The sequence below is a fragment of the Oncorhynchus kisutch genome, linkage group LG11 (genome assembly GCF_002021735.2).
Source record: "Oncorhynchus kisutch isolate 150728-3 linkage group LG11, Okis_V2, whole genome shotgun sequence".
NCBI lineage: Eukaryota > Metazoa > Chordata > Actinopteri > Salmoniformes > Salmonidae > Oncorhynchus > Oncorhynchus kisutch.
Genome location: NC_034184.2, coordinates 69,306,772 through 69,333,093, shown reverse-complemented (window position 1 = coordinate 69,333,093; position 26,322 = coordinate 69,306,772). Strand labels below are relative to the sequence as shown.

The 26,322-nt window shown below is 45.6% G+C and overlaps 3 protein-coding genes across 3 annotated transcripts in view; 1 reads left to right on the top strand and 2 right to left on the bottom strand.

The window, feature by feature from the left end:
• Positions 1-1,473: 1,473 nt before the first annotated feature.
• LOC109899326 (twisted gastrulation protein homolog 1-A-like) lies at positions 1,474-10,115 on the bottom strand. The gene is made up of 5 exons (XM_020494469.2): positions 9,885-10,115; positions 9,096-9,242; positions 7,984-8,083; positions 5,207-5,479; positions 1,474-4,177 (listed from the first exon to the last, which is right to left on the bottom strand). Exons 2-5 carry the CDS (start codon positions 9,213-9,215, stop codon positions 3,996-3,998), a joined length of 675 nt encoding a protein of 224 aa, XP_020350058.1. The 5' UTR covers positions 9,216-9,242; positions 9,885-10,115; the 3' UTR covers positions 1,474-3,995.
• Positions 10,116-10,695: 580 nt separating this feature from the next.
• LOC109899327 (gamma-soluble NSF attachment protein-like) lies at positions 10,696-15,108 on the top strand. The gene is made up of 12 exons (XM_020494470.2): positions 10,696-10,919; positions 11,269-11,336; positions 11,541-11,625; positions 11,779-11,796; positions 11,913-11,943; positions 12,174-12,283; positions 12,445-12,511; positions 12,700-12,770; positions 12,852-12,930; positions 13,066-13,145; positions 13,415-13,544; positions 14,109-15,108. Exons 1-12 carry the CDS (start codon positions 10,867-10,869, stop codon positions 14,241-14,243), a joined length of 927 nt encoding a protein of 308 aa, XP_020350059.1. The 5' UTR covers positions 10,696-10,866; the 3' UTR covers positions 14,244-15,108.
• A 72-nt stretch (positions 15,109-15,180) lies between these two features.
• Positions 15,181-26,322, bottom strand: part of LOC109900166 (piezo-type mechanosensitive ion channel component 2) — a 158,704-nt gene continuing 147,562 nt past the window's right edge. The window contains exons 45-51 of the mRNA XM_031836185.1: positions 19,075-19,263; positions 18,792-18,884; positions 18,400-18,569; positions 17,637-17,753; positions 17,215-17,294; positions 16,862-17,072; positions 15,181-16,597 (exon numbers count right to left, since the gene is read on the bottom strand). Of these exons, the coding sequence (XP_031692045.1) occupies positions 16,342-16,597; positions 16,862-17,072; positions 17,215-17,294; positions 17,637-17,753; positions 18,400-18,569; positions 18,792-18,884; positions 19,075-19,263 (1,116 nt within the window). The 3' untranslated portion in view covers positions 15,181-16,341. The remainder of the gene's footprint in view (positions 16,598-16,861; positions 17,073-17,214; positions 17,295-17,636; positions 17,754-18,399; positions 18,570-18,791; positions 18,885-19,074; positions 19,264-26,322) is intronic.

Below are 26,322 nucleotides of genomic sequence, written 5' to 3'. Positions count from 1 at the left end.
GGCTATGTGAGCAGGCAACACTTTTTTTTGTCCGCCAGCTGGGCACTGCCCACCGGCTATGTGAGCCAGCAACATGCCCTTCTCGCGCCTCCCCTTTCTTTCCTCTTCTCGCTTCGGGAGAAGTGGACCATCTGATTGGGACACCTGGGGTTATGTGGGTTTAGAACACCCAGGATGACAAGGAACTGTTAGGGAAGATTGCTCCTTGTAGGAATCGAATGTTCCTGTGAGAACTGTTATGTAGAAATTTAAATGTTTATCATTCACTATATTGCACATAAAATATATATTTTACTTTTGCAGTTAAAGTGAAAATGGGATGTGTATATACACATTTTCCTGTTGCATTTACAGTAACTATTCAAAGCCAGTGCTGCTTATAGAGAGCCATTTGTCCTTGTGCTCCTCCCAATGTTAAAGTACCTCACTGCTGACATAAAACACCTATTCACTCCTATAACCCACTCTTTCTGCATTGCTCTACTTCTGTACCATAACCAACATTGTCTTTCACAAGACCCACTGGCTGCATGAATACTTGAAAGTTTAAGCAAATATGAGACGCTCTGGATAAGTGTCTACAAAATGACAAATGTAAATGCTGAACTAGGATCTGTCCATATAATCCTATTCACTAGGATCTAAAATAGCACTTCCACTCGGAGATGCTTTGTGGATACGGGCCCAGAAGTTGCTGTGCAAGACAGGTGAGCTTGGAGAAGTCTGGCTAACTTTCTAACTCCTGCAGTAGGCTCTCATCCTCCACTGGACATAGGGGAGGATCGTATACGCAGGAGTTAGACATTTACAGAGTTTGTCTCTGAGGGCTGTGAGATGGTGTGCTAAAAGTCCCCAGCAGGGAATTAACACAAATGTTAGGCTCAGCGTTATCTTTTAGTATACAGTTTTTATATTACAGTAATGTAGTCTAGTAAAAATTTGTCAACTGTAATGTATCTTATAGCACTATTTAGGGCTCCCAAGTGGCGCAGCCGTCTAAGGCACTGTATCTCAATGCTAGAGGCGTCACTACAGACATCCTGGTTTGAATCCAGGCTGTATCACAACCGGCCGTGATTGGGAGTCCCATAGGGCGGCACACAATTGGCCCAGCTTCATCCGGGTTTGGCTGGTGTAGGCCATCTGTGGCAGACCAGGGGGTTTGGTCAAGACGTTTACACAGGTCAGACACGGACAGAGTATGATTAGCTCGGTTTCAAGGGAGTTTATTAAATAAAAAATCAAATGAAAAGGATAGGTCTCCCCCATGAGACCCTCTCCGGGATACCATCTTCTGGGCTCCGGTTCTGGCTGTATCCTGTCGGGCACACAAACTCAACTCCCTCTTCTTAACTCGGGCCCCGTCTCCAACTACACGGAAGTCACCTTACTTCCCCCAGTCCTCTCCTGTGTGTTGCCCTTCTGGAAGCTTTATGGGGCTTGTATAGCTGTAGACCACACTATTTACCAAGAGAGTTTATCTATATTCTTCGTAGCTGTCTATTAGGGTAGCTGTCAGATCGGGTCTGGCCGGCTAGGATAAGTTATAGATAGCATAAGTTGAGATCAGTGTGGAAGAACTTGACTGGCCTGCACAAAGCCCTGACCTCAACCCCATCGAACACCTTTGGGAGGAATTGGAACGCCGACTGCGAGCCTAACATCAGTGCCCGACCTCACTAATGCTCGTGGCTGAATAGAAGCAAGTCCCTGCAGCAATGTTCCAACGTCTAGTTGGATATGTTCGGCCGTTCCGGTCAACCAGATAGATAGGACAAATTCGACTGGCTGAACAGGTAAGTAAAGTTCGGCCTGCCCGTCAGGACAAATTTGGTGTTCGGTCCAATAAGATAAGTTTGGCCGGCTTGCCAGATAAAACCAGTTCGGCCAGATACCCTATACTGAGAAAGCGAAAAAAAATGAAAATTTTGCTAATGTATTATAATTATACCAATTATTTGATGGCCTGACAGCATTCTGTCCCTTATCAACACTTAACTTTTGGTGCCAGCGACAATGACAAAGTAATTAAGACGACTAGCTTGATTGATCCTTCGCCATGTTTCTCTCACTAGGTCAGGATATGTAAGCCGCTATATATCTACTAGTTCAGATATATGCATAATATTTGTCATTTCTTTAAGAGCATGAGGGTGATGGTTTGTAGTGTGATTTCCTTTACGGTCCATTGAGGTACTTATAAAACCGTATTATAATCTCCCACAATAATAATTGCGTCATGTATTGCCTGTAAAGTCAAGTTATATAACATCATTATTTGGATCATATATGGTTAATGAGACATCTGTTTTAGGTCCAATAGCATATTTAAAAGGATCCACCTTCCTTGCGGATCTGTTTGCACATATAAACTGTACCATAATATTTGCACTGTTAAGCATATCGTAGCTGCGACTAAGGAAACCTCTAATTGTCCTTCAATATTCCACCCCCATCCCATGTAGGGTTGTCATTCCGGTGAATGTCTGACCAACCCTTTTTTGAAAAAAAAAATTCAGTTAAGAACAAATTCTTATTTTCAATGACGGCCTAGGAACAGTGGGTTAACTGCCTGTTCAGGGGCAGAACGACAGATTTTGTACCTTGTCAGCTCGGGGATTTGAACTTGCAACCTTTCGGTTACTAGTCCAATGCTCTAACCAATGCTACCCTGCCGCCCGCAGGGATCCTAGGGCCTTTCAAGAGATATGGGCTCATCCTTTAAAAAGAGCACATGGTGCCACCTACAGTACAGAATCAGATCTGCAGCGAACATCATTTCGAACCCCTTCCCCTCAGTTGTACTGCATATTTCAAAAAACATGCATATCCTAATTTATTCCCACAATTGACAAATAATATGCATAATAATAAGCACTTCTAATGATTGCTACCCATAATGGCCGGTAGTACAAATTCTACATTTTGGTCAACTGATGTGGGATGCATGCCCCTCTCTCCCTTTCCACCCATAGTTCGACCTACCCCTACAACCAACTCAAATGTTCAACAGTTGTTCCATCCCTGAGCCCAACTCAAGAGAAGACTTGATGTGTGAATGCGTATAAAGTTTGGCTGTTTAAGAAGGCATGCCAAATTAAGCCGGTATGGGAAGATTTGATTAACCAATATCTAGGGTTGGCTGATGAAGCTCGGAACTTATCTGTCTGACCGGCCTACCAAACTTATCTGGCTGCACTCGTCTCATCTGTCCAGCGAGCTAACCTTAACAAGTTTGGACAATTGGCCAGATAGGGTATCTGTCCAGCCAGCTGAACATATATCCCATCTGTCTTGATGACTTGTCCTATCGGGCCAGCCAGCTGAACTAGTTTCATCTGGCCAAACTTATCCTATCTAGCCGGCCAAACTTATTTCTGAAATTATCATATTTGGCCAAACTTGTCCTAACTTTTCCAGGCTTGGAAAACACAAAATTCCATCACGGTACAAACCGTGTTTATCCTATCTGGTCAGCCAAACATGTCCCATCTGTCTGGCCAGTTGAACTTAACCCATCTGTACCAAACATGTCCTATATGTCTGGCCGAACTTATCTTAAATTATTTGATTTAAAATAATGTTTACAGTATGAAACAAATCATTTTAACTGCACATATAAAATCAAACATGTGAACGGCTGGCTATTAGTTTGAATATGGACGTTGTTTCCTAAAATAACACGTGATAAAACAATTATACAAATAGCATTTACTCTGATTTTCCATGACATCAAAAATAAAATGCCATTGCATTACACATTAAAACATTGACCTCTCCTCTTAACTAGAAAAAAATTCAAAACGATATATTTCTAATTTGCTAAAGAACCTATAAAATATAAAAATGAGCAAAAATAATTAATACATAAAAATACTGAAGCATTATGAAAGTCATATTCCTCAGTTAACCTTCACCATCTGCTACTCCAGATAGTGCCCCCTTGTGGCAGTTTGAACACAGTACCCTAATGTCGCCAGTCCTATTGGCTTCAATCAGAACAGGCAGTTCATACACTTGACAGTTTTGCTGCCGTAGTCGAGGCACTCTGGGCCGATACACTCACAGCAGGCATTGTGAAACCAGCGGTATTTGGAGCCCCCCATGGACTCGCAGTATTGCTTGCACTGGCGGATGGACACGCAGTCATCAAAGTACACCACAGTGCACATGTTATCTGTGGAGGGGAAAGACATGGCATTCAAAGGGCTTATTTCTCCAAGGAATACAACTGGGAAATATTACTACTATCCATTTGAAAAGTTTACAGAAAACATGCTTAGTCTTCACTTTACGAAGGTACTCTAAAGCAGGGTTTCCCAAACTCTGTCTTGGTCCCCTGGGAAAAGGGAATCCGGAAACACTGGACATATTTAAAAATGTAGGCATAGCCATATGACTCGTTCGGAATTCCCTGCTCAGAAATATGATCAGAATACTAAACCTACATGAACTGTCAAGTGGCCTCACACACAGGTTCCTACAAATCACTAGGACCGGTTGCTGAGTAGAAGACAAATGGAGTGGATGCACATGAAAGTCCACAAGGCCAGCAGCAATCTACTCAATTTGCAGAGCTAGCAGCCCACTAAACCCATCAAAAGATAGCCCGAGATTGCATGTGTTTTAATGGAAGGGTCTAGCCACCGAGCTCGGATCAAAGCAGCTTTAGCGATGACTTCATTATAGCTCTCCCTCTCCTAAAACAATAGACTGTCGGGGATTTGAGCTATTCATTGGCTCTTGGGGTTTCCCTAAAATAGTGGGATGGACCAATGTTCATATCTTTAGCACTTACGGGGGTGCCCAATCTGCCAGAATATTTTATTTAACTAGGCAGCAAACCGACTTTGGCGACTAGTAATATTTTATTTAAACCTCCCTCTTTTGGCTGGATGTTTCAATGTGTAGTTCATAGTCATAACCTGTGAGCATCATGTTACCTATGTGACCTTGCTGAGCTTCACAATAGAAACTTATAGACATGATATGTGAAAAATGACAAGATCGGTCCCATGACTTGAATTATATTTTTGCGACAAATGCTAAACTATCGTAGAATCTTTAGAGTCTTCTGATGAACTAAAACTTTGATTAAAGGCATCATTGTAAGACTATGATGTGCCCCGCTCTGTTTATTATCTTATTATGGAATACCCAGCAGCTATGATTGTCCCCAAAATTCAACCCGCTCATCCCTCCCTACCTTCAGTACTTTGGGTGTTATCGTAGCTGGTGTGGATACTGTTCCCGGTCAGGGAGACATTTTGGTGCTGGTCCTCCAGAGTTTCCAGGAAAGACACCAGGTTCTCATGGTAAGATAGTTCCTCAGCCACGGGGAAGGATACTACCATCATGTTGATAGGTGCTTCGCCCTCGGTGAGGGCACGGAACAGTGAGGGGATGGGTCGGTAGAGTTCCTCCACCGTGCTCTTGGAGGTAGCCGGAGTATCGCTGTAGTTCCTGGGGTTACACATCCCTGTGTGATGGGATGCAGGGAACAAGTTGATAGTTGGTAAATAAATCAAATACTTTTACAATAAATTACTGATCATCAATAAACCACTATTTGTTCATATGATATTCACTGCACTACACTTGTAAAATAGGATGGGTGCACTACCTTGAACAATCAGTGAATAATGGAAGGAAGAATTTGGAGGAGCTCAATATGATGCAAAAACCAAATACCCATCCTCATTAATCCATTCTGACCCTGGTTGTAGTTTGCCCTTTTCAAATGTGCACCTAGTACGTGGGACCAAGTCACTAGCAAGTCTCAAGCAAAATGGTCAAAGTTTCAAGTCCTAAGTAGAACTGGCAGAGTCTAGAGTAAATTCCAAGTCGTGCATTTTAAGAGCAAGTTGAGCTGAGCCAAGTTATTTCAAGTCAAAAAAATAAAATAAATCAAGACATGCAATGACATCAACTACAAATCTTTGCCTATTTATTGAGGCTAGCAAACAGCCCTTTTCATTATTGTGTCTACAACACATTTTGATTATGTAATAATACATTTTAACTCATTCCAAAAGCAAGCTTCATAAGATCAATATCAAGCAATTTTGACTTAACAAAAGACCTATGCTAGTAATTGTTGCTTGATGCCCCATTGCTGGGGCAATGGCAAAGCAAACAGTTTATATGCTTGATCCCCAAACAATGTTGGGAGCTGTATACTTTTGGGAGCTGTATATGGCATTCCTTTCTAACTTTTTGTTTTGCAAGTGTGATGCCTGCGGCTACTCTGGCTGCGTAGAGAGTAATCCACGGAGTCTCTGTGCCACAAAACCTGGCCAGACAATCTAAAGTCATGAGTCAAGTCGAAGATCCAAGTTAAGTCTCAAGTTTTTATTTTCTATCATCTCGAGTCTCAAATTTGTGAAGAGCCAGACTCAAGTCCAAATCCTGTGACTCAATTCTACAGTCATGGCCAAAAGTTAAGAATGACAAATATTAATTTCCACAAAGTTTGCTGCTTCAGTGTCTTTAGATATTTTTGTCAGATGTTACTACGGAATACTGAAGTATAATTACAAGCATTTCATAAGTGTCAAAGGCTTTTATTGACAATTACATGAAGTTGATGCAAAGAGTCAATATTTGCAGTGTTGACACTTTTTTTTTTTTTTTTTCAAGAGCTCTGCAATCTGCCCTGGCATGCTGTCAATTAACTTCTGGGCCACATCCTGACTGATGGCAGCCCATTATTGCATAATCAATGCTTGGAGTTTGTCAGAATGTGTGGGTTTTTGTCTGTCAACCTGCCTCTTGTGGATTGACCACAAGTTCTCAATGGGATTAAGGTCTGGGGAGTTTCCTGGCCATGGACCCAAAATATTGGTGTTTTGTTCCCCGAGCCACTTGTTATCTTTTTTGCCTTATGGCAAGGTGCTGGAAAAGGCATTGTACGGCACCAAACTGTTCCTGGATGGTTGGGAGAAGTTGCTCTCGGAGGATGTGTTGGTACCGTTCTTTATTCATGGCTGTGTTCTTAGGCAATATTGTGAGTGAGCCCACTCCCTTGGCTGAGAAGCAACCCCACACATGAATGGTCTCAGGATGCTTTACTGTTGGCATGACACAGGGCTGATGGTAGCGCTCACCTTGTCTTCTCCGGAAAGCTTTTTTCCGGATGCCCCAAACAATCGGAAAGGGGATTCAGAGAAAATGACTTTACCCCAGTCCTCAGCAGTCCAATCCCTGTACTTTTGGCAGAATATCAGTCTGTCCTTGATGTTTTTCCTGAAGAGAAGTGGCGTCTTTGCTGCCCTTCTTGACACCAGGCCATCCTCCAAAAGACTTTGCCTCATTGTGCGTGCAGATGCACTCACACCTGCCTGCTGCCATTCCTGAGCAAGCTCTGTACTGGTGGTGCCCCGATCCCGTAGCTGAATCAACTTTAGAAGACTGTCCTGGCACTTGCTGGACTTTCTTGGGCACCCTGAAGCCTTCATCACAACAATTGAACCGCTCTCCGTGAAGTTCTTGATGATCCGATAAATGGTTGATTTAGTTGTAATCTTATAGGCAGCAATATCCTTGCCTGTGAAGACCTTTTTGTGCAAAGCAATGATGACGGCACGTGTTTCCTTGCAGGTAACCATGGTTGACAGAGGAAGAACACCAATTCCAAGCACCTCCCTTTGAAGCTTCCAGTCTGTCATTTGAACTCAATCAGCATGACAAAGTGATCTCCAGCCTTGTCCTCATTAACACTCACACATGTGTTAACGAGAGAATCACTGACATGATGTCAGCTGGTCCTTTTGTGGCAGGGCTGAAATGCAGTGGAAATCATTTTGGGGGATTAAGTTCATTTGTATGACAAAGAGGGACTTTGCAATTCATCTGATCACTCTTCATAACATTCTGGAGTATATGCAAATTGCCATCATACAAACTGAGGCAGCAGACTTTGAAAATTAATATTTGTGTCATTCTCAAAACTTTTGGCCACAACTGTACAACTCTGGCACCTACCTACACAGTCGCAGCACTCCTCCCACAGTGTGCCCAGACAGAGCATACACTCCTTACAGCATGAGCAGTTCCCATCAGAGGGCCTGCACTGACACAGCTCCTGTACATCACAAAACACACAATGTATATTATAACATAGTCACATTTTATGTATGTGGCAGGACTGATGTACATAAGTGCATAACTCACAAGTAAGAGAGAAATTCAGCAATAGACAGTGAAGGTGGCACACATTTGCATAACTCTTGTATGCATTTAAGCCTTCGATCATGTTGTGCAAACATTCTTTCAATACAGTAGTCTCAGTCTGGCTTTAGTTGTTACATGAGCGCCAAAACAATATAACATTATTTTTGTGTATTGAGCACGTCATGGTTGACTCAAACAAGAAACTAAGCCATACATATCCTGTTAGAAATCACTACGGGCGGGTGTGTGTAACTGCGTATGTTTGAGGAGTGGGCCGACCTTAAGCTGCATGTTCTGTGACTCCTCCAGTGCGGCTGGGAGGGCAGTTCAAAGGGAGAGCAGAGGTCAAATTCCAGATGTGCACAGGGATGGAGCTAACTAAGCACACAGTGAAGTGTGGTTGTGGCTGCAACAGCAACCATGGAAGGTATACAGATATCAATCTCCATTGGCCATCGCATGTACAGCCAAGGTAGACTAGGCTACATCCTTTGAAGACACTGTGTGGCTGGAAATGTAAAACATGCGCCTGATTGTAAGCCAAGCCAATATCGAGTACATTTTTAGTATCTCCGCTTTGTTAGTTGAGTGTTCTCAGAAGGGTTAATTTAGTGTACAGGTGCTGTTATGGTTGTATGCATGTTTCCAGTATAGAGAGAATGTAGAGATTTTAGGTTCATGTAAAATGACATACACACTGTGGAAATGCATAGTGGGAGTTGCATCAAGTCCTACAATATACAATATTGGCATAACACTATGGCAGTGGCAATTTACTCTGAAAAGACATGAGAGATTCCTTATAGAAATTCCATAGAGTTCTCTCAAAGTGATTTAGTAACAGAAAAATGGTATTAATGAGACAAAAGTTTACCTAAACCGAATGCCTTTTAAAAAACGCACTAAGAGCTTAGCCTTCTTACCTGAATGAGGCACTTGCTGACATCACTGGCACAGAGAGCCTTGTTGCAGGCGGTAATCATGGAAAGTCCAGATAGAAGGAAAATAAGTGCAGTGGATAGTAAAAATTGAGTGGACTTCATTTTCGACACGCACGAAACAACGGTATCCTGCACCGAAAAAAACAAAGATTCAGACAAGAATTTGGAATGTACCCCTTATTCAACATTAACAAAATACCTAGACGTCATCGGGACTCAAACATACTATTAAAACGCAGGAAAAATCGTGTCAAAGAACCATCCCTTTGATTCAATTGTTATGGTAAATTGCCCGTTTGCTTTAAAGGGGCATTATTCCCTTTCTACACAAATCCCAAAGTCGTCAGACCCACTGCAATGCAAACATTGGTTTCCCGCTTGCTGGCAACTAAATTACAAAGGTTGATGCGCATTTAATCTTAAACTCTGAATACATTTAAACGTTGTATAGCTATTACGGTAATCTAATTCAATAATAGCATGTTGATCATTCAAGTAGCGCAACCCTTTTAAAGACCTCAGGGTTACATAAGGAAGGAAAGTTACATTTTATCCTAAAATTAAACACTTAGTTTGGATAAATTGTATGAAAAGTCTGACACTTTTCAGGCGCCGTTTATGAACTAACCTCGTGTTTTGGAGAGGCATATCCAAAGCTATAAACACCTTTTCTCAACATCAACCAACTAGGAAGAAAGGATGCCGTTTTTGTCTTGGTCAAAAACGCACACCGATTAACAATATAATAAAGGTAGTACTCATCAAACTCACCTTGCCCAACTAGTCGATTGTTGCTCCAGAGGTGAAAGTTTCTTAACCCCTTTTCCACCTCTACCTTTCAGGATTAAAGCATGTTCTGATGGCGTGACTCTCCACACTCGCTACACAAAGCAGACAGGGGTAGGCAAGCGCCTTAAAGATACAGTTACCATTTCAGACACAGGAGCCCTGCTCAGGTGAACCCGTGCCAAGAACACTGTCAATTGGTATCATGTGATAGGCCATGTCTACTGGTTTGGCAGTGATATATTCGACTGGGCTATACCAATTTATTAGCTTATCACATAGAAAATAGTAGAAACAATTGTTTCACTAATAATAATAGCCAGATGAGGCCTAGACACCACTCTGAGCCTAGTTCCTTTCTAGATTTCTTCTTAGGTTCCTTCTAGGGAGTTTTTCCTGGCCACTGCTTCTTCCTCTGCATGGCTTGTTCTGGGCTGGGTATCTGTAAAGCACTTTGCAACTGCTAGTGTAAAAAGGATTTATAAAATACATGTAATAATAGAGGAATTATATTATACATTTTGTAGGCTATATAAATGAATAACTGGAGATTTCATAATGCATTGCAAATAGAGATTAATTTTATTGTTTATTTCACTTTTGTATATTATCTACCACACTTGCTTTGGCAATGTTAACATATGTTTCCCATGCCAATAAAGCCCCTTGAATTGAATTGATGAAAGAAGACTAGTTTTCTGGATTAGGAAGGGCGTTCAACTGAGAAAAAAAACGAACTATTACATTATTGCCCAGTAGGTGCAACATTGTAACGTTGTCGCAGTATATGAGTAGAAAATAAAATGCAACTCACGAGCTTCCGTAGTCAACACACTGATGAAGGAAAGGTCTCCTGAAACCAGTAACGGCAACATCTCACTACATTTTAGCCAGTGAGAACTTAAATATTAATAATTGTTTCATTACATTATTAGTAGACTACACAGCAGAGCTGCCACTGGACCAGATGGCTGCGAAAATCAACGAGGCGCACGACCACATTGCCAAGGCTGAAAAATAGTAAGGAAATCTCGCTAGCTAGATGACGTTAGCTAGCTAGATTGCGTTTGAGCTATTACAGTAGGTAGTCAGCCACTATCATAGTATTGGTAATCGTGTATTGTAAAGTACCTATGTATAAAACAAATAGCATAGGAATGGTATTTTCAATTTAACAAGCTAGCTTGCCATTCTAGGTAGGAAGCCAGCTGAGCTGCACTGCAGTTAAGCCTGTCGGTATCACTTCATCAATACTAGGGCGTCCATACCTGTATTACAATCATATGGATTTGCCATAGGATGTAACTTTTTTTTCAGAGGCAATGCTGCTGTAATGTTTGACACGGAATATGATTCATTTTTCCCACAGTTTAAAGACTAGCTTCATGAAATGGAAGCCTGACTATGACAGTGCTGCATCAGAGTACTCAAAAGCAGGTATTGTATCCCAGAGGTTCATACATTCTATGCAGCAACAATTTGGACCTGAATGTATGTCCCCTACTACAACAACATTTGATAGTCTAGTTGGGCATTAGCACGCTGTCAGTAATATTAGGCTATATTGCAGAAGTGTTGCTCAAGTTTTCTTATGATTTGGCTTATTATAAATGCATAATGAAGCATTCCCTTCTCGCCCAGCTGTTGCCTTTAAAAATGCCAAGATGCTTGAAGAAGCGAAGGAGGCGTACCTGCAAGAGGCAGAGGCACATACCAACAACAAAACGTATCCTTTCGCTGCCAATGGGGAGGGAGGCTTATAAATGGTTTTGCAGGTTAGTTTTGAACAAGGTAATTGTATATGCTGTATTTGAACATTGTGGCCCACAAATATCTGATAATGACATCAACGTTTTCTTTAACTCAACTCAATGTACAGACTTTTCCATGCAGCCAAGTGAGTATAAAAGATCTAGGCCTATCTTATGTAATGATATTAATAGAACCAGAATGACACTGATTTGTCTACGTCTGGTTGTATTTAATGTTGCTAAGGAGATCTTTCTGTTACAGAGCACTTGAGGCAGCTGGTATGATGCTCAAGGTTAGTTTTAATGTGATAAACATTATTGTCAATCATATATACTTGTTATCAGAGGTCGGGTGAAATTTACTGTTGCGTTTATGTGCCATAGTTTTTACGTTTTTGTTGCCCCCTTCTGGATTAAAGGCTTTGTTTTTAGCCAGACGCTTTTGACACATGACATGACTACGGTTTTAATATTAACTAGCTACTAACGCTAATCATTGACAGACATGTTTTTTTCTCTCCAGGACATGCAGAGGATACCAGAGGCTATCCAGTATATTGAGAGAGCAAGCATGATGTATGTAGAGAATGGCACACCAGACACTGCAGCCTTGGCCCTCGACAGAGCTGGAAAGTACGTACCGGTTGCCAATATTGATCGTCTTAGACGGTCTCTCAAAATGAATTCCCTGTCAACATTGGCATGTCACTGTAAACGTCTGATGATGCTCGTTGTTATTCCTCGTTTTGATGCTTAGGCTACTTCAGTTAAAGTTGCACTTTTCTTTTTTCCAGGCTAATCGAATCACAGGATCTAGCAAAAGCAGTGGATCTGTACCAGAAAGCTGCATCAGTGTTTGAGGTACGACTTGAATTTTTGATTCTAGAGAACACCAATCATTGAGTTGCTTCCAAGCCACAGCCTCAGTTCAGGGTCACATCTGCAGGAATCTCAGTCTTATTTCATTGATATTGGCTATATATTAATGTGATGAAAAGTGACCAAATCAATCAAAATATTCTTGATATGATGAATGTATATTTCTGTAGAATGAAGACCGTCTACGTCAAGCTGTAGAGATGCTGGGGAAAGCATCAAGACTTCTCGTCAGGCAACACAAGTAAATTCTCACCTGCTTTACAGATTGTTCTACCTTTCCTACTCATTCCCTTCCGGCTAACTGTTGTTTTTGGCCCGTCAGGCTTGATGAAGCAGCAGTGTCGATTCAGAAGGAAAAGAACATGTATAAAGAAATAGAGAATTACCCAACGTGTTTTAAGGTGTGTTTAAGGATCTTTCACTTATTTAGCCTGATAAAGACAATTGACCGTGTTCAAAACTGAGCAGACTCTGTTATTATTACCCCTGTTGTGAAGATTAAAACCAAATGGTTGCCTGTGTATTTTCTTCTTCAGAAAACCATTGCCCAAGTGCTAGTCCACCTTCACAGAAATGACTTCGTAGCAGCAGATAAATGTGTTAGAGAGAGTTACAGGTACTGACTTTACATTTGTCTAACTAAAAGGTAAATATGAAGGTTATGAATTTTGTTATGTTTGACTAGGGATTCATAATTCTGGTAACTTACCCCAAATTCCAGAAATCCCGGGTTGAAATATTCCTGGAGTCAGGAGGTAATAAGCACGGAATCTGTGAATACTCCACCCGGGATTTCTGGAAAGATTTCTGGAAAACCTGGGAATTTTGGGAAAGTTACCGGAATTTTGCAACCCTATGCTTGACCATTCTAACCTTTGACCCTAGTCTGCCAGGCTTCAGTGGGAGTGAGGACTGTATTGCCTTGGAGCAGCTCCTGCAGGGCTACGATGAGCAGGATGAGGACCAAGTGCACTGCGTCTGTAACTCGCCCTTATTCAAGTACATGGACAATGATGTGAGTGTTCTGCCTTGTGGCTTATACTGTATGTAACCATCATTCGCATGTCATCATATCATTTGAGTATCTACTTCTCTCAATTGGGTTCTGTTGTCTCCTTTGATCACATTTAAGGTCTTTAAAAGGTATGGAATCATGACCTGTCCTTTCCTTATGAAACCTTTCTCCTAGCCACCCCATAGATGCATTTCCAGGCTAGCCTGAATAATGCAGAGTAATTTATTAATAGAAACAATAGCAGTCCAACTGCTTGCTTACCTGCGTCACCCATCTAGACCCTGCTTTCTTGTTGTTTTGTACGATTTATTATATTTGACATTTCTTTAGAGCTATTTCTTAAACCTCTCCTGATCAATTCCAGAAAGACACACACACACACACACCTGACTCAAACTAACCAAGGGTTTTCTGATTAGTTCATTAGTTGAATAGTTTAGGAAGAGATCAAAAACATGGAACTGGCTTTGGGTACTCAATGAGAGGTTTAGGAAACACTTCTGAGAAACAAATACTGTAGAGACAACTTGCCATAACCTGACCACAGTGCCAATTGTCTTGCAGTATGCAAAGTTGTCCATCAGCCTGAGGGTTCCAGGGGGGGGTAAGAAGAAGGCTCCTGCTTCAGCTGCCGATGCTGGGGAAGGAGCGGAGGCAGGGGAGGCTGATGAGGATGAGTACGCTGGTGGGCTATGTTAGCCACAGAACCTGGACTTCCTGTCTGGACCAGAGCACTTCCAGTTACCTGTTAAGGATGGGTGTCGGAATCTTCCACACCCCTCCCATTCTCAGCATGCCAGGGGGTCGTGAACTTTGCCTTGCCTCCCATCGCCAGATGTACAACTGTAGGCACTCTAACCATCAAGCATAACAACGAGTTATGCTCATAACAATAACATAAGCATGGTAATATAATATCACTGTGGAAAATAATCAAACACTACTTAAAGATATATTATTTGTCCCTTTTGGGGTTTACTGCGATTGTAAAATAATGTATATTTTGCTACATTTGAAGTGATATAAAACATTTGATTTTGAATGTTGATCTAGGTTTGGTAATGTATTTGTTGTATTTGCCTCAATGGATCATCAAGGTGTTTTCTCATTCAATCTACAACAGTATGCAACAAGATACTCGGTGTGAAAATAATGATTTGCACGTTCACCTTACAATATCAAACTCTGTGCTTCAATGATTGATGCGTAAAGGGGTGGATGAGATGATTTCTGAATTTGTACAGTATGAAGTGTTGAAAGCAGCCATTTCAGTTACTATTGTGTGTGAAGGCACTTATAATGAATCAAATTTGTTTAGAAAATCATATATTTGGGTAATTGGTATATTATTGTACATTCAGAATGCCTTTCCATTTGTATTATATGTTATGCCTGTACTTTGGAACTGACTGAAAGCTAGATGATGATTTATGTTTACAACTAATCTTAAAATGTGTGTCAAGTCTTGTGGAGTATGCAGGCTTGATGTTTGTGGCATGCCCTCAGTGTTTTTACTGAATCAAGTCATGGAATGGAATAAAATGGCAGCAGGTCAGCTTTCAAACATTTGTTACATTCAGGTCACTGAATCTCGATAACGTCACAAACTAGATTCCTTACACATGAAAACAATCTATTCACTTACACATGGTGCTGCATTTTCCAATGCATAGATTTGATGGCCTTGATCACATTTTGGTTGAACATATGAACTTGTACATTTAAAATAACATGTCAAAAACAAGGGGTTTTCAAGCAATCAAATATAACCGACACAGGTTACACACGTCAACGACAGTATCTGTATTTAGGCCCTCAATTCTTAGGTCTTTATAGGGGCGCCATCAAGATGGACATGCTCCATAATATAGAAATATAATTCTAATCTCTATACAGTGTTAATCACTTTTTTCCCCTTTATTGTTTCTCTTTCCTAGGTGTACTACAGGTTCAAACAACCAAAAACGTAATCCCTTTCTGGTGAGATGATACACATTTCCTGAGAACGATGTCTGCCACAGCTCCCTTGATTTCTCTGTAGAAACAAAATTAACGGCAACAAATTATTGTAACTTCCCACTGCGCGCAGACGTCAATTCAACGTCTATTGCACATTGGTTCAACGTAATTTCATTGAAATTACATGGAAACAACGTTGATTAAACCAGTGGGTTGTCTTCAACCTCTCTTCGTTGTCTTGTCAAGTGTTTCTCAGTCGCTGCCCGCTTCTCTTCTCTTTTCCATTCTCCCGTGTTAGCTCAAGAAAACATGTCTGTTCAAGTTTACAGCCAGCTATCAGTATATTGCACAACCCTTGGTTCATGTTTCCCAATAGGAAAAAGGCCAGACGTCTGGAGGCAGGCGGGACAGCTGCAGTCTGTCTCCCTGTCTGTCTGTGACATCTCAAACACACTGACTGATGGCTGCAATTCTTCAGAGTTGTACTAAACGAGTACAAACAAAAAACAGCTTCTTACAGAGGAGGCTGGTGAGGGGAGGACAGCTCATAATAATGGATGGAATGATATCTAACGCATAGAAACCAGGTGTTTGATACCACTAAATTCATTCCGTTCCAGCCATTACTATGAGCGCGTCCTCCTAATTTAAAGTGCCACCAGCCACCGCTGTTCTTCAAAGTCCCCTTTCATGTGTAGGTCATTGTTTTTCATGGCAGGCTTGATAGGGAGAGGGTCCCTTAATACCATCCCACCAAAATACATGGAGCATAGCGAGATAGCTACTTCCTGCTGGATTGTGCTTTTTTCATGTCTCTGCCCCCCACTAGGTGGCACTGTCATTTAGTTTTTTGGTCCCTGGTCCACTTGATCATAGTCTCTGGTGAGCGGTAGAGAAAGATGAGCTTGGCATATAGGTCTTCCTCCAGCTCCAGCTCGCCCGTCTCTCTGACAAGGAAGATGTCGGTACACAGCTTCAGGATGCGGTCCACGGCGGGCAGCTCCTCAAACATGATGGAATGGGAGATGCCGCTAAAGAACTCGCGCACAAACTTGCCGATGACCAGCACCACCGATGCATACAGGCCCATGATCCTGCCGGTGAGTGACAAAATAACACATTATAAGCCTTGTTATAATACATTAAAAAAGGCACATACATGCTTATGACTAGTGATAAAGCAATATAAATGCACGAAACCTTTTAGAAAGCAACACCAGGGTTGTGTCCAGTAAGCACAACACAACATTTTGAAATGAGCTGGTATTGCCTGACAAACAATCCAAAATGATGATTGTGTGTCTCACTGAACATGAGTTACATGACCCAAGTCAGAACGTCAGATATCCTCCACTCACCCGTATCCTGCCAGGAAGCCCAGACTGGGCGGGCTGACTTTGTCACTGAACACGTAGAGCTGGAGGCCTGCCTCTCTCTTCTTCCCCACCGCCGCACCCCTCATCTGGATCTGTCCCGCCGATGGCTGGTCTACGATCCACCACTCCTGGATCTCACCACTGCTGTTGTGGGTTCTCTCCAGGTCGAGCAGGATGTTCTTGTAGCCGTTGTCTGAAATGGAGATATCATAAACAATACATCAACGGTAATAAGAGGGCGATGCGTCAGTTCAAAACACAAGTGTTCATTTCAGGACAATCTAAATGTTTCTATCCATATGAAGTCATTCCAGGTTTAAGGATTTGTGCATTACCTTTATGGAGTTGTTCTATAGGTTTGGCATTGGAGTCACTGGGAGCTCTGAGGAAGCATGGGAAGACTTGTGCTATGACCCTGGAGAGGAGGGGAGAGAAAGAGACAGGACATTTAAAGATGCAGTCCGGGATCTTAATCTCAACAAAACAGAACATATTGTACGAGTTGGATTTGTAACATATCATACAATTTGCACACACAAAAAAAATGGATGATGTAGTACACAATTCAAACTGGGACCCGTTTTGGCTCGTGAGAACCACTTTCAAAACTGCTGTCTCAAATTATACAAAGTTGTGGAGCATCACTTTAATTATGAATAATTTATCAAGCATCTATAAAAGACCTTATGAAGGGGTTATGAAGGCTTAATTAAGCCTGAAAAGTCGTAGTCTGTTTCCCTTAGCATAGGCTACTTACACAGCCTGGTTTCTGGTCCCATTCAGGAGATCTACTAACTCTTGTCGTGTTGTCATATCAAGGTATGCTACATGTTTATCTGTCGCAACTTCAGCTTTGGCTCCAAGACTGAGATTCCTGTTGAAGAGAGAAAAATCCCAATTACAGACAGTAGATATTTTGCAAGTCAAAAATAGTACACCACACATTCTTTCCCATACATATTACTTTGTGCACTCGTAAATGGGCAGATATCTCAACAGATATTTTACGTCTCTGAAGTACTATGTAATCTATGTGGACCTACACAACACTGTAGTTACTAAGTTATTTGACCAAGTTACAGTTCAAAACGCCTTTGAGTTTCTAAGAAGTGTGTGAGTGTTGTGGCTCTATTCAGTCTGTAAAGCTGAAGCGTTACAGATTCCCCGATGGAAATGTAAAAAGTCATTTCCGATTGAGCCGACATATGCAGCGTTTACCGTGAATGCAGCCTCCGCTAAAGCGTGAACATTGCCTATAAATTTAATTCACTGTGTAAAGTCGAACTTCCATGATGCGGATTGAATAGAGGTTTGGTTCTCACTCCGATAGTAAGTGAGTATGTTTCCATACATGTGTGCATTCAAGTATTGGTTCCTCCAGGTTAGTGTTCATCAGGGTACGCAACGGAAAACAGTTGAAAGCGTTTTGCAACGCTAATGAAAATGATTATATTATTGGACTGTTTCAGTCTGTTTTCTTCCCTTTTGGTGCCTAATGAACAGGGCCCTGGTTCTCTTACCTCTGGATGGTCCAGGACATGGTGACAGGGAAGTATTCCTCCTTGCTGAGAACATCCATAAGGTTCTTCCTGCTGGGGGGGCTGATGGTCCACAAGGAATTGGAACTGCCCTCCAGCTCCGCCACAGTCACATCCTCTGACGTGTATGCCTCCAAGAACTGCATCGCTGACTGCATGGATAGAAGTATAGAAATATTAAAACACACAATACTTACATTTGCAAGTCCCTGGTGAGTGGGAGAAGAAAGGCCTTAATTATAGTAATACACAGTAATATATTCAAACCAGAATGTAATAGTATTCAAACCTATAGTTTCAAAAGATATTTGAAAAGCTTGAGAAATCTGGCCTAAAATTCAGAAAGCAAGCTTTAAAATGGGTGGTTTTCTTACCGGAATGTAGTTGTACGAATTCATGAAGTCTGAAAAATCTGCTTTGCTGATGTCCTTCAGCTGATTTTGCTGGGCACTCATAGTGAAGATGGGCTGAAGGAAGAGATACCAACGTTAAGATACTAAAATCAGATAGTAATGTGTCAAATTCAAAATTCAAATGGCAATAAAGAACTGATACTGTCAACCAGGGTGTCAATTCCATTTAAATTCAGTCAATTCATTAGGTAAACAGAAATAAATGGAATTGCCCCAAACCCTGCATTTGACACAGTATTCATACCTGAAAGCCTCCCAGGGTGATGGTGACCGATACGTCCAGAGGTTTGTTGACCACCCCGGCCACGGACTTGACCAGCGACATGAAAAGCAGGGGGAACCAAACGATGCAGATGAGCAGCATGACGATCAAACCTCCCATCCCATACTTCACCACCTTCTTCTTCTTCTGCCCACGAGGCTGGGGGTACCTCTGGTAAACAACACACATACAGGATTAAGCCTCTGAAAATAACTAATTGTTCAGGGAAATTGATGATCAAGTTTAGTTACAGTTTTTATGAACATTTGCTAACTTTTGGCGAACCTACATAATTGGTGCCTTTATTTTTATAGTGCTTTTCAATGCAAGTAACAAAGTGCTTCACATCATAAAATAATACAATAAAAGAAAAAAACCTGCTGCAACTCATTTCCACAAAGCCTCTCTAACACAGCGGGCCATGGTCCCTCACCCTCTCTGACACAGCGGGCCATGGTCCCTCACCCTCTCTGACACAGCGGGCCATGGTCCCTCACCCTCTCTGACACAGCGGGCCATGGTCCCTCACCCTCTCTGACACAGCGGGCCATGGTCCCTCACCCTCTCTAACACAGCGGGCCATGGTCCCTCACCCTCTCTGACACAGCGGGCCATGGTCCCTCACCCTCTCTAACACAGCGGGCCATGGTCCCTCACCCTCTCTAACACAGCGGGCCATGGTCCCTCACCCTCTCTAACACAGCGGGCCATGGTCCCTCACCCTCTCTAACACAGCGGGCCATGGTCCCTCACCCTCTCTAACACAGCGGGCCATGGTCCCTCACCCTCTCTGACACAGCGGGCCATGGTCCCTCACCCTCTCTGACACAGCGGGCCATGGTCCCTCACCCTCTCTGACACAGCGGGCCATGGTCCCTCACCCTCTCTGACACAGCGGGCCATGGTCCCTCACCCTCTCTAACACAGCGGGCCATGGTCCCTCACCCTCTCTGACACAGCGGGCCATGGTCCCTCACCCTCTCTAACACAGCGGGCCATGGTCCCTCACCCTCTCTAACACAGCGGGCCATGGTCCCTCACCCTCTCTAACACAGCGGGCCATGGTCCCTCACCCTCTCTAACACAGCGGGCCATGGTCCCTCACCCTCTCTAACACAGCGGGCCATGGTCCCTCACCCTCTCTAACACAGCGGGCCATGGTCCCTCACCCTCTCTGACACAGCGGGCCATGGTCCCTCACCCTCTCTGACACAGCGGGCCATGGTCCCTCACCCTCTCTGACACAGCGGGCCATGGTCCCTCACCCTCTCTGACACAGCGGGCCATGGTCCCTCACCCTCTCTAACACAGCGGGCCATGGTCCCTCACCCTCTCTGACACAGCGGGCCATGGTCCCTCACCCTCTCTGACACAGCGGGCCATGGTCCCTCACCCTCTCTGACACAGCGGGCCATGGTCCCTCACCCTCTCTAACACAGCGGGCCATGGTCCCTCACCCTCTCTGACACAGCGGGCCATGGTCCCTCACCCTCTCTGACACAGCGGGCCATGGTCCCTCACCCTCTCTGACACAGCGGGCCATGGTCCCTCACCCTCTCTAACACAGCGGGCCGTGGTCCCTCACCCTCTCTGACACAGCGGGCCATGGTCCCTCACCCTCTCTGACACAGCGGGCCATGGTCCCTCACCCTCTCTGACACAGCGGGCCATGGTCCCTCACCCTCTCTGACACAGCGGGCCATGGTCCCTCACCCTCTCTGACACAGCGGGCCATGGTCCCTCACCCTCTCTGACACAGCGGGCCATGGTCCCTCACCCTCTCTGACACAGCGGGCCATGGTCCCTCACCCTCTCTGACACAGCGGGCCATGGTCCCTCACCCTCTCTAACACAGCGGGCCATGGTCCCTCACCCTCTCTGACACAGCGGGCCATGGTCCCTCACCCTCTCTGACACAGCGGGCCATGGTCCCTCACCCTCTCTAACACAGCGGGCCATGGTCCCTCACCCTCTCTAACACAGCGGGCCATGGTCCCTCACCCTCTCTGACACAGCGGGCCATGGTCCCTCACCCTCTCTGACACAGCGGGCCATGGTCCCTCACCCTCTCTGACACAGTGGGCCATGGTCCCTCACCCTCTCTGACACAGCGGGCCATGGTCCCTCACCCTCTCTGACACAGCGGGCCATGGTCCCTCACCCTCTCTGACACAGCGGGCCATGGTCCCTCACCCTCTCTGACACAGCGGGCCATGGTCCCTCACCCTCTCTGACACAGCGGGCCGTGGTCCCTCATCCTCTCTGACACAGCGGGCCATGGTCCCTCACCCTCTCTGACACAGCGGGCCATGGTCCCTCACCCTCTCTGACACAGCGGGCCATGGTCCCTCACCCTCTCTGACACAGCGGGCCATGGTCCCTCACCCTCTCTGACACAGCGGGCCATGGTCCCTCACCCTCTCTGACACAGCGGGCCATGGTCCCTCACCCTCTCTGACACAGCGGGCCATGGTCCCTCACCCTCTCTGACACAGCGGGCCATGGTCCCTCACCCTCTCTGACACAGCGGGCCATGGTCCCTCACCCTCTCTGACACAGCGGGCCGTGGTCCCTCACCCTCTCTGACACAGCGGGCCATGGTCCCTCACCCTCTCTGACACAGCGGGCCATGGTCCCTCACCCTCTCTGACACAGCGGGCCATGGTCCCTCACCCTCTCTGACATACTGTCTTCTTCCCCTCTAAGCCTCATTCAGAGATGGATAGGGAGGTCCTAGAGAACTAACACAGCGGGCCATGGTCCCTCACCCTCTCTGACACAGCGGGCCGTGGTCCCTCACCCTCTCTGACACAGCGGGCCGTGGTCCCTCACCCTCTCTGACATACTGTCTTCTTCCCCTCTAAGCCTCATTCAGAGATGGATAGGGAGGTCCTAGAGAACTAACACAGCGGGCCATGGTCCCTCACCCTCTCTGACATACTGTCTTCTTCCCCTCTAAGCCTCATTCAGAGATGGATAGGGAGGTCCTAGAGAACTAACACAGCGGGCCATGGTCCCTCACCCTCTCTGACATACTGTCTTCTTCCCCTCTAAGCCTCATTCAGAGATGGATAGGGAGGTCCTAGAGAACTAACACAGCGGGCCATGGTCCCTCACCCTCTCTGACATACTGTCTTCTTCCCCTCTAAGCCTCATTCAGAGATGGATAGGGAGGTCCTAGAGAACTAACACAGCGGGCCATGGTCCCTCACCCTCTCTGACACAGCGGGCCATGGTCCCTCACCCTCTCTGACACAGCGGGCCATGGTCCCTCACCCTCTCTGACACAGCGGGCCATGGTCCCTCACCCTCTCTGACACAGCGGGCCATGGTCCCTCACCCTCTCTGACACAGCGGGCCGTGGTCCCTCACCCTCTCTGACACAGCGGGCCATGGTCCCTCACCCTCTCTGACACAGCGGGCCATGGTCCCTCACCCTCTCTGACACAGCGGGCCATGGTCCCTCACCCTCTCTGACATACTGTCTTCTTCCCCTCTAAGCCTCATTCAGAGATGGATAGGGAGGTCCTAGAGAACTAACACAGCGGGCCATGGTCCCTCACCCTCTCTGACATACTGTCTTCTTCCCCTCTAAGCCTCATTCAGAGATGGATAGGGAGGTCCTAGAGAACTAACACAACGGGCCATGGTCCCTCACCCTCTCTGACATACTGTCTTCTTCCCCTCTAAGCCTCATTCAGAGATGGATAGGGAGGTCCTAGAGAACTAACACAGCGGGCCATGGTCCCTCACCCTCTCTGACATACTGTCTTCTTCCCCTCTAAGCCTCATTCAGAGATGGATAGGGAGGTCCTAGAGAACTAACACAACGGGCCATGGTCCCTCACCCTCTCTGACATACTGTCTTCTTCCCCTCTAAGCCTCATTCAGAGATGGATAGGGAGGTCCTAGAGAACTAACACAGCGGGCCATGGTCCCTCACCCTCTCTGACATACTGTCTTCTTCCCCTCTAAGCCTCATTTAGAGATGGATAGGGAGGTCCTAGAGAACTAACACAGCGGGCCATGGTCCCTCACCCTCTCTGACATACTGTCTTCTTCCCCTCTAAGCCTCATTCAGAGATGGATAGGGAGGTCCTAGAGAACTAACACAACGGGCCATGGTCCCTCACCCTCTCTGACATATTGTCTTCTTCCCCTCTAAGCCTCATTCAGAGATGGATAGGGAGGTCCTAGAGAACTAACACAACGGGCCATGGTCCCTCACCCTCTCTGACATACTGTCTTCTTCCCCTCTAAGCCTCATTCAGAGATGGATAGGGAGGTCCTAGAGAACTAACACAACGGGCCATGGTCCCTCACCCTCTCTGACATACTGTCTTCTTCCCCTCTAAGCCTCATTCAGAGATGGATAGGGAGGTCCTAGAGAACTAACACAGCGGGCCATGGTCCCTCACCCTCTCTGACATACTGTCTTCTTCCCCTCTAAGCCTCATTCAGAGATGGATAGGGAGGTCCTAGAGAACTAACACAACGGGCCATGGTCCCTCACCCTCTCTGACATACTGTCTTCTTCCCCTCTAAGCCTCATTTAGAGATGGATAGGGAGGTCCTAGAGAACTAACACAGCGGGCCGTGGTCCCTCACCCTCTCTGACATACTGTCTTCTTCCCCTCTAAGCCTCATTCAGAGATGGATAGGGAGGTCCTAGAGAACTAACACAACGGGCCATGGTCCCTCACCCTCTCTGACATACTGTCTTCTTCCCCTCTAAGCCTCATTTAGAGATGGATAGGGAGGTCCTAGAGAACTAACACAGCGGGCCGTGGTCCCTCACCCTCTCTGACATACTGTCTTCTTCCCCTCTAAGCCTCATTCAGAGATGGATAGGGAGGTCCTAGTGAACTAACACAGCGGGCCATGGTCCCTCACCCTCTCTGACATACTGTCTTCTTCCCCTCTAAGCCTCATTTAGAGATGGATAGGGAGGTCCTAGAGAACTAACACAGCGGGCCATGGTCCCTCACCCTCTCTGACATACTGTCTTCTTCCCCTCTAAGCCTCATTCAGAGATGGATAGGGAGGTCCTAGAGAACTAACACAACGGGCCATGGTCCCTCACCCTCTCTGACATACTGTCTTCTTCCCCTCTAAGCCTCATTTAGAGATGGATAGGGAGGTCCTAGAGAACTAACACAGCGGGCCGTGGTCCCTCACCCTCTCTGACATACTGTCTTCTTCCCCTCTAAGCCTCATTCAGAGATGGATAGGGAGGTCCTAGAGAACTAACACAGCGGGCCATGGTCCCTCACCCTCTCTGACATACTGTCTTCTTCCCCTCTAAGCCTCATTTAGAGATGGATAGGGAGGTCCTAGAGAACTAACACAACGGGCCATGGTCCCTCACCCTCTCTGACATACTGTCTTCTTCCCCTCTAAGCCTCATTCAGAGATGGATAGGGAGGTCCTAGTGAACTAACACAGCGGGCCATGGTCCCTCACCCTCTCTGACATACTGTCTTCTTCCCCTCTAAGCCTCATTCAGAGATGGATAGGGAGGTCCTAGAGAACTAACACAGCGGGCCATGGTCCCTCACCCTCTCTGACATACTGTCTTCTTCCCCTCTAAGCCTCATTCAGAGATGGATAGGGAGGTCCTAGAGAACTAACACAGCGGGCCGTGGTCCCTCACCCTCTCTGACATACTGTCTTCTTCCCCTCTAAGCCTCATTTAGAGATGGATAGGGAGGTCCTAGAGAACTAACACAGCGGGCCGTGGTCCCTCACCCTCTCTGACATACTGTCTTCTTCCCCTCTAAGCCTCATTTAGAGATGGATAGGGAGGTCCTAGAGAACTAACACAACGGGCCATGGTCCCTCACCCTCTCTGACATACTGTCTTCTTCCCCTCTAAGCCTCATTCAGAGATGGATAGGGAGGTCCTAGTGAACTAACACAGCGGGCCATGGTCCCTCACCCTCTCTGACATACTGTCTTCTTCCCCTCTAAGCCTCATTCAGAGATGGATAGGGAGGTCCTAGAGAACTAACACAGCGGGCCATGGTCCCTCACCCTCTCTGACATACTGTCTTCTTCCCCTCTAAGCCTCATTCAGAGATGGATAGGGAGGTCCTAGAGAACTAACACAGCGGGCCGTGGTCCCTCACCCTCTCTGACATACTGTCTTCTTCCCCTCTAAGCCTCATTCAGAGATGGATAGGGAGGTCCTAGAGAACTAACACAGCGGGCCATGGTCCCTCACCCTCTCTGACATACTGTCTTCTTCCCCTCTAAGCCTCATTCAGAGATGGATAGGGAGGTCCTAGAGAACTAACACAGCGGGCCATGGTCCCTCACCCTCTCTGACATACTGTCTTCTTCCCCTCTAAGCCTCATTCAGAGATGGATAGGGAGGTCCTAGAGAACTAACACAGCGGGCCATGGTCCCTCACCCTCTCTGACATACTGTCTTCTTCCCCTCTAAGCCTCATTTAGAGATGGATAGGGAGGTCCTAGAGAACTAACACAACGGGCCATGGTCCCTCACCCTCTCTGACATACTGTCTTCTTCCCCTCTAAGCCTCATTCAGAGATGGATAGGGAGGTCCTAGTGAACTAACACAGCGGGCCATGGTCCCTCACCCTCTCTGACATACTGTCTTCTTCCCCTCTAAGCCTCATTCAGAGATGGATAGGGAGGTCCTAGAGAACTAACACAGCGGGCCATGGTCCCTCACCCTCTCTGACATACTGTCTTCTTCCCCTCTAAGCCTCATTTAGAGATGGATAGGGAGGTCCTAGAGAACTAACACAACGGGCCATGGTCCCTCACCCTCTCTGACATACTGTCTTCTTCCCCTCTAAGCCTCATTCAGAGATGGATAGGGAGGTCCTAGTGAACTAACACAGCGGGCCATGGTCCCTCACCCTCTCTGACATACTGTCTTCTTCCCCTCTAAGCCTCATTTAGAGATGGATAGGGAGGTCCTAGAGAACTAACACAACGGGCCATGGTCCCTCACCCTCTCTGACATACTGTCTTCTTCCCCTCTAAGCCTCATTCAGAGATGGATAGGGAGGTCCTAGTGAACTAACACAGCGGGCCATGGTCCCTCACCCTCTCTGACATACTGTCTTCTTCCCCTCTAAGCCTCATTCAGAGATGGATAGGGAGGTCCTAGAGAACTAACACAGCGGGCCATGGTCCCTCACCCTCTCTGACATACTGTCTTCTTCCCCTCTAAGCCTCATTTAGAGATGGATAGGGAG

Coding starts and splice junctions, on each gene's coding strand:
- LOC109899326 (XM_020494469.2), bottom strand. CDS start 9,215: ATGAAGTCCACTCAATTTTTACTATCCACTGCACTTATTTTCCTTCTA. Junction 8,084..9,095: donor TCAGCAAGTGCCTCATTCAG/GTAAGAAGGCTA, acceptor TGTGATGTACAG/GAGCTGTGTCAGTGCAGGCC. Junction 4,178..5,206: donor TAACACCCAAAGTACTGAAG/GTAGGGAGGGAT, acceptor TCCCCTCCACAG/ATAACATGTGCACTGTGGTG.
- LOC109899327 (XM_020494470.2), top strand. CDS start 10,867: ATGGCTGCGAAAATCAACGAGGCGCACGACCACATTGCCAAGGCTGAA. Junction 12,931..13,065: donor ATTACCCAACGTGTTTTAAG/GTGTGTTTAAGG, acceptor TTTCTTCTTCAG/AAAACCATTGCCCAAGTGCT. Junction 13,146..13,414: donor TGTGTTAGAGAGAGTTACAG/GTACTGACTTTA, acceptor CTTTGACCCTAG/TCTGCCAGGCTTCAGTGGGA.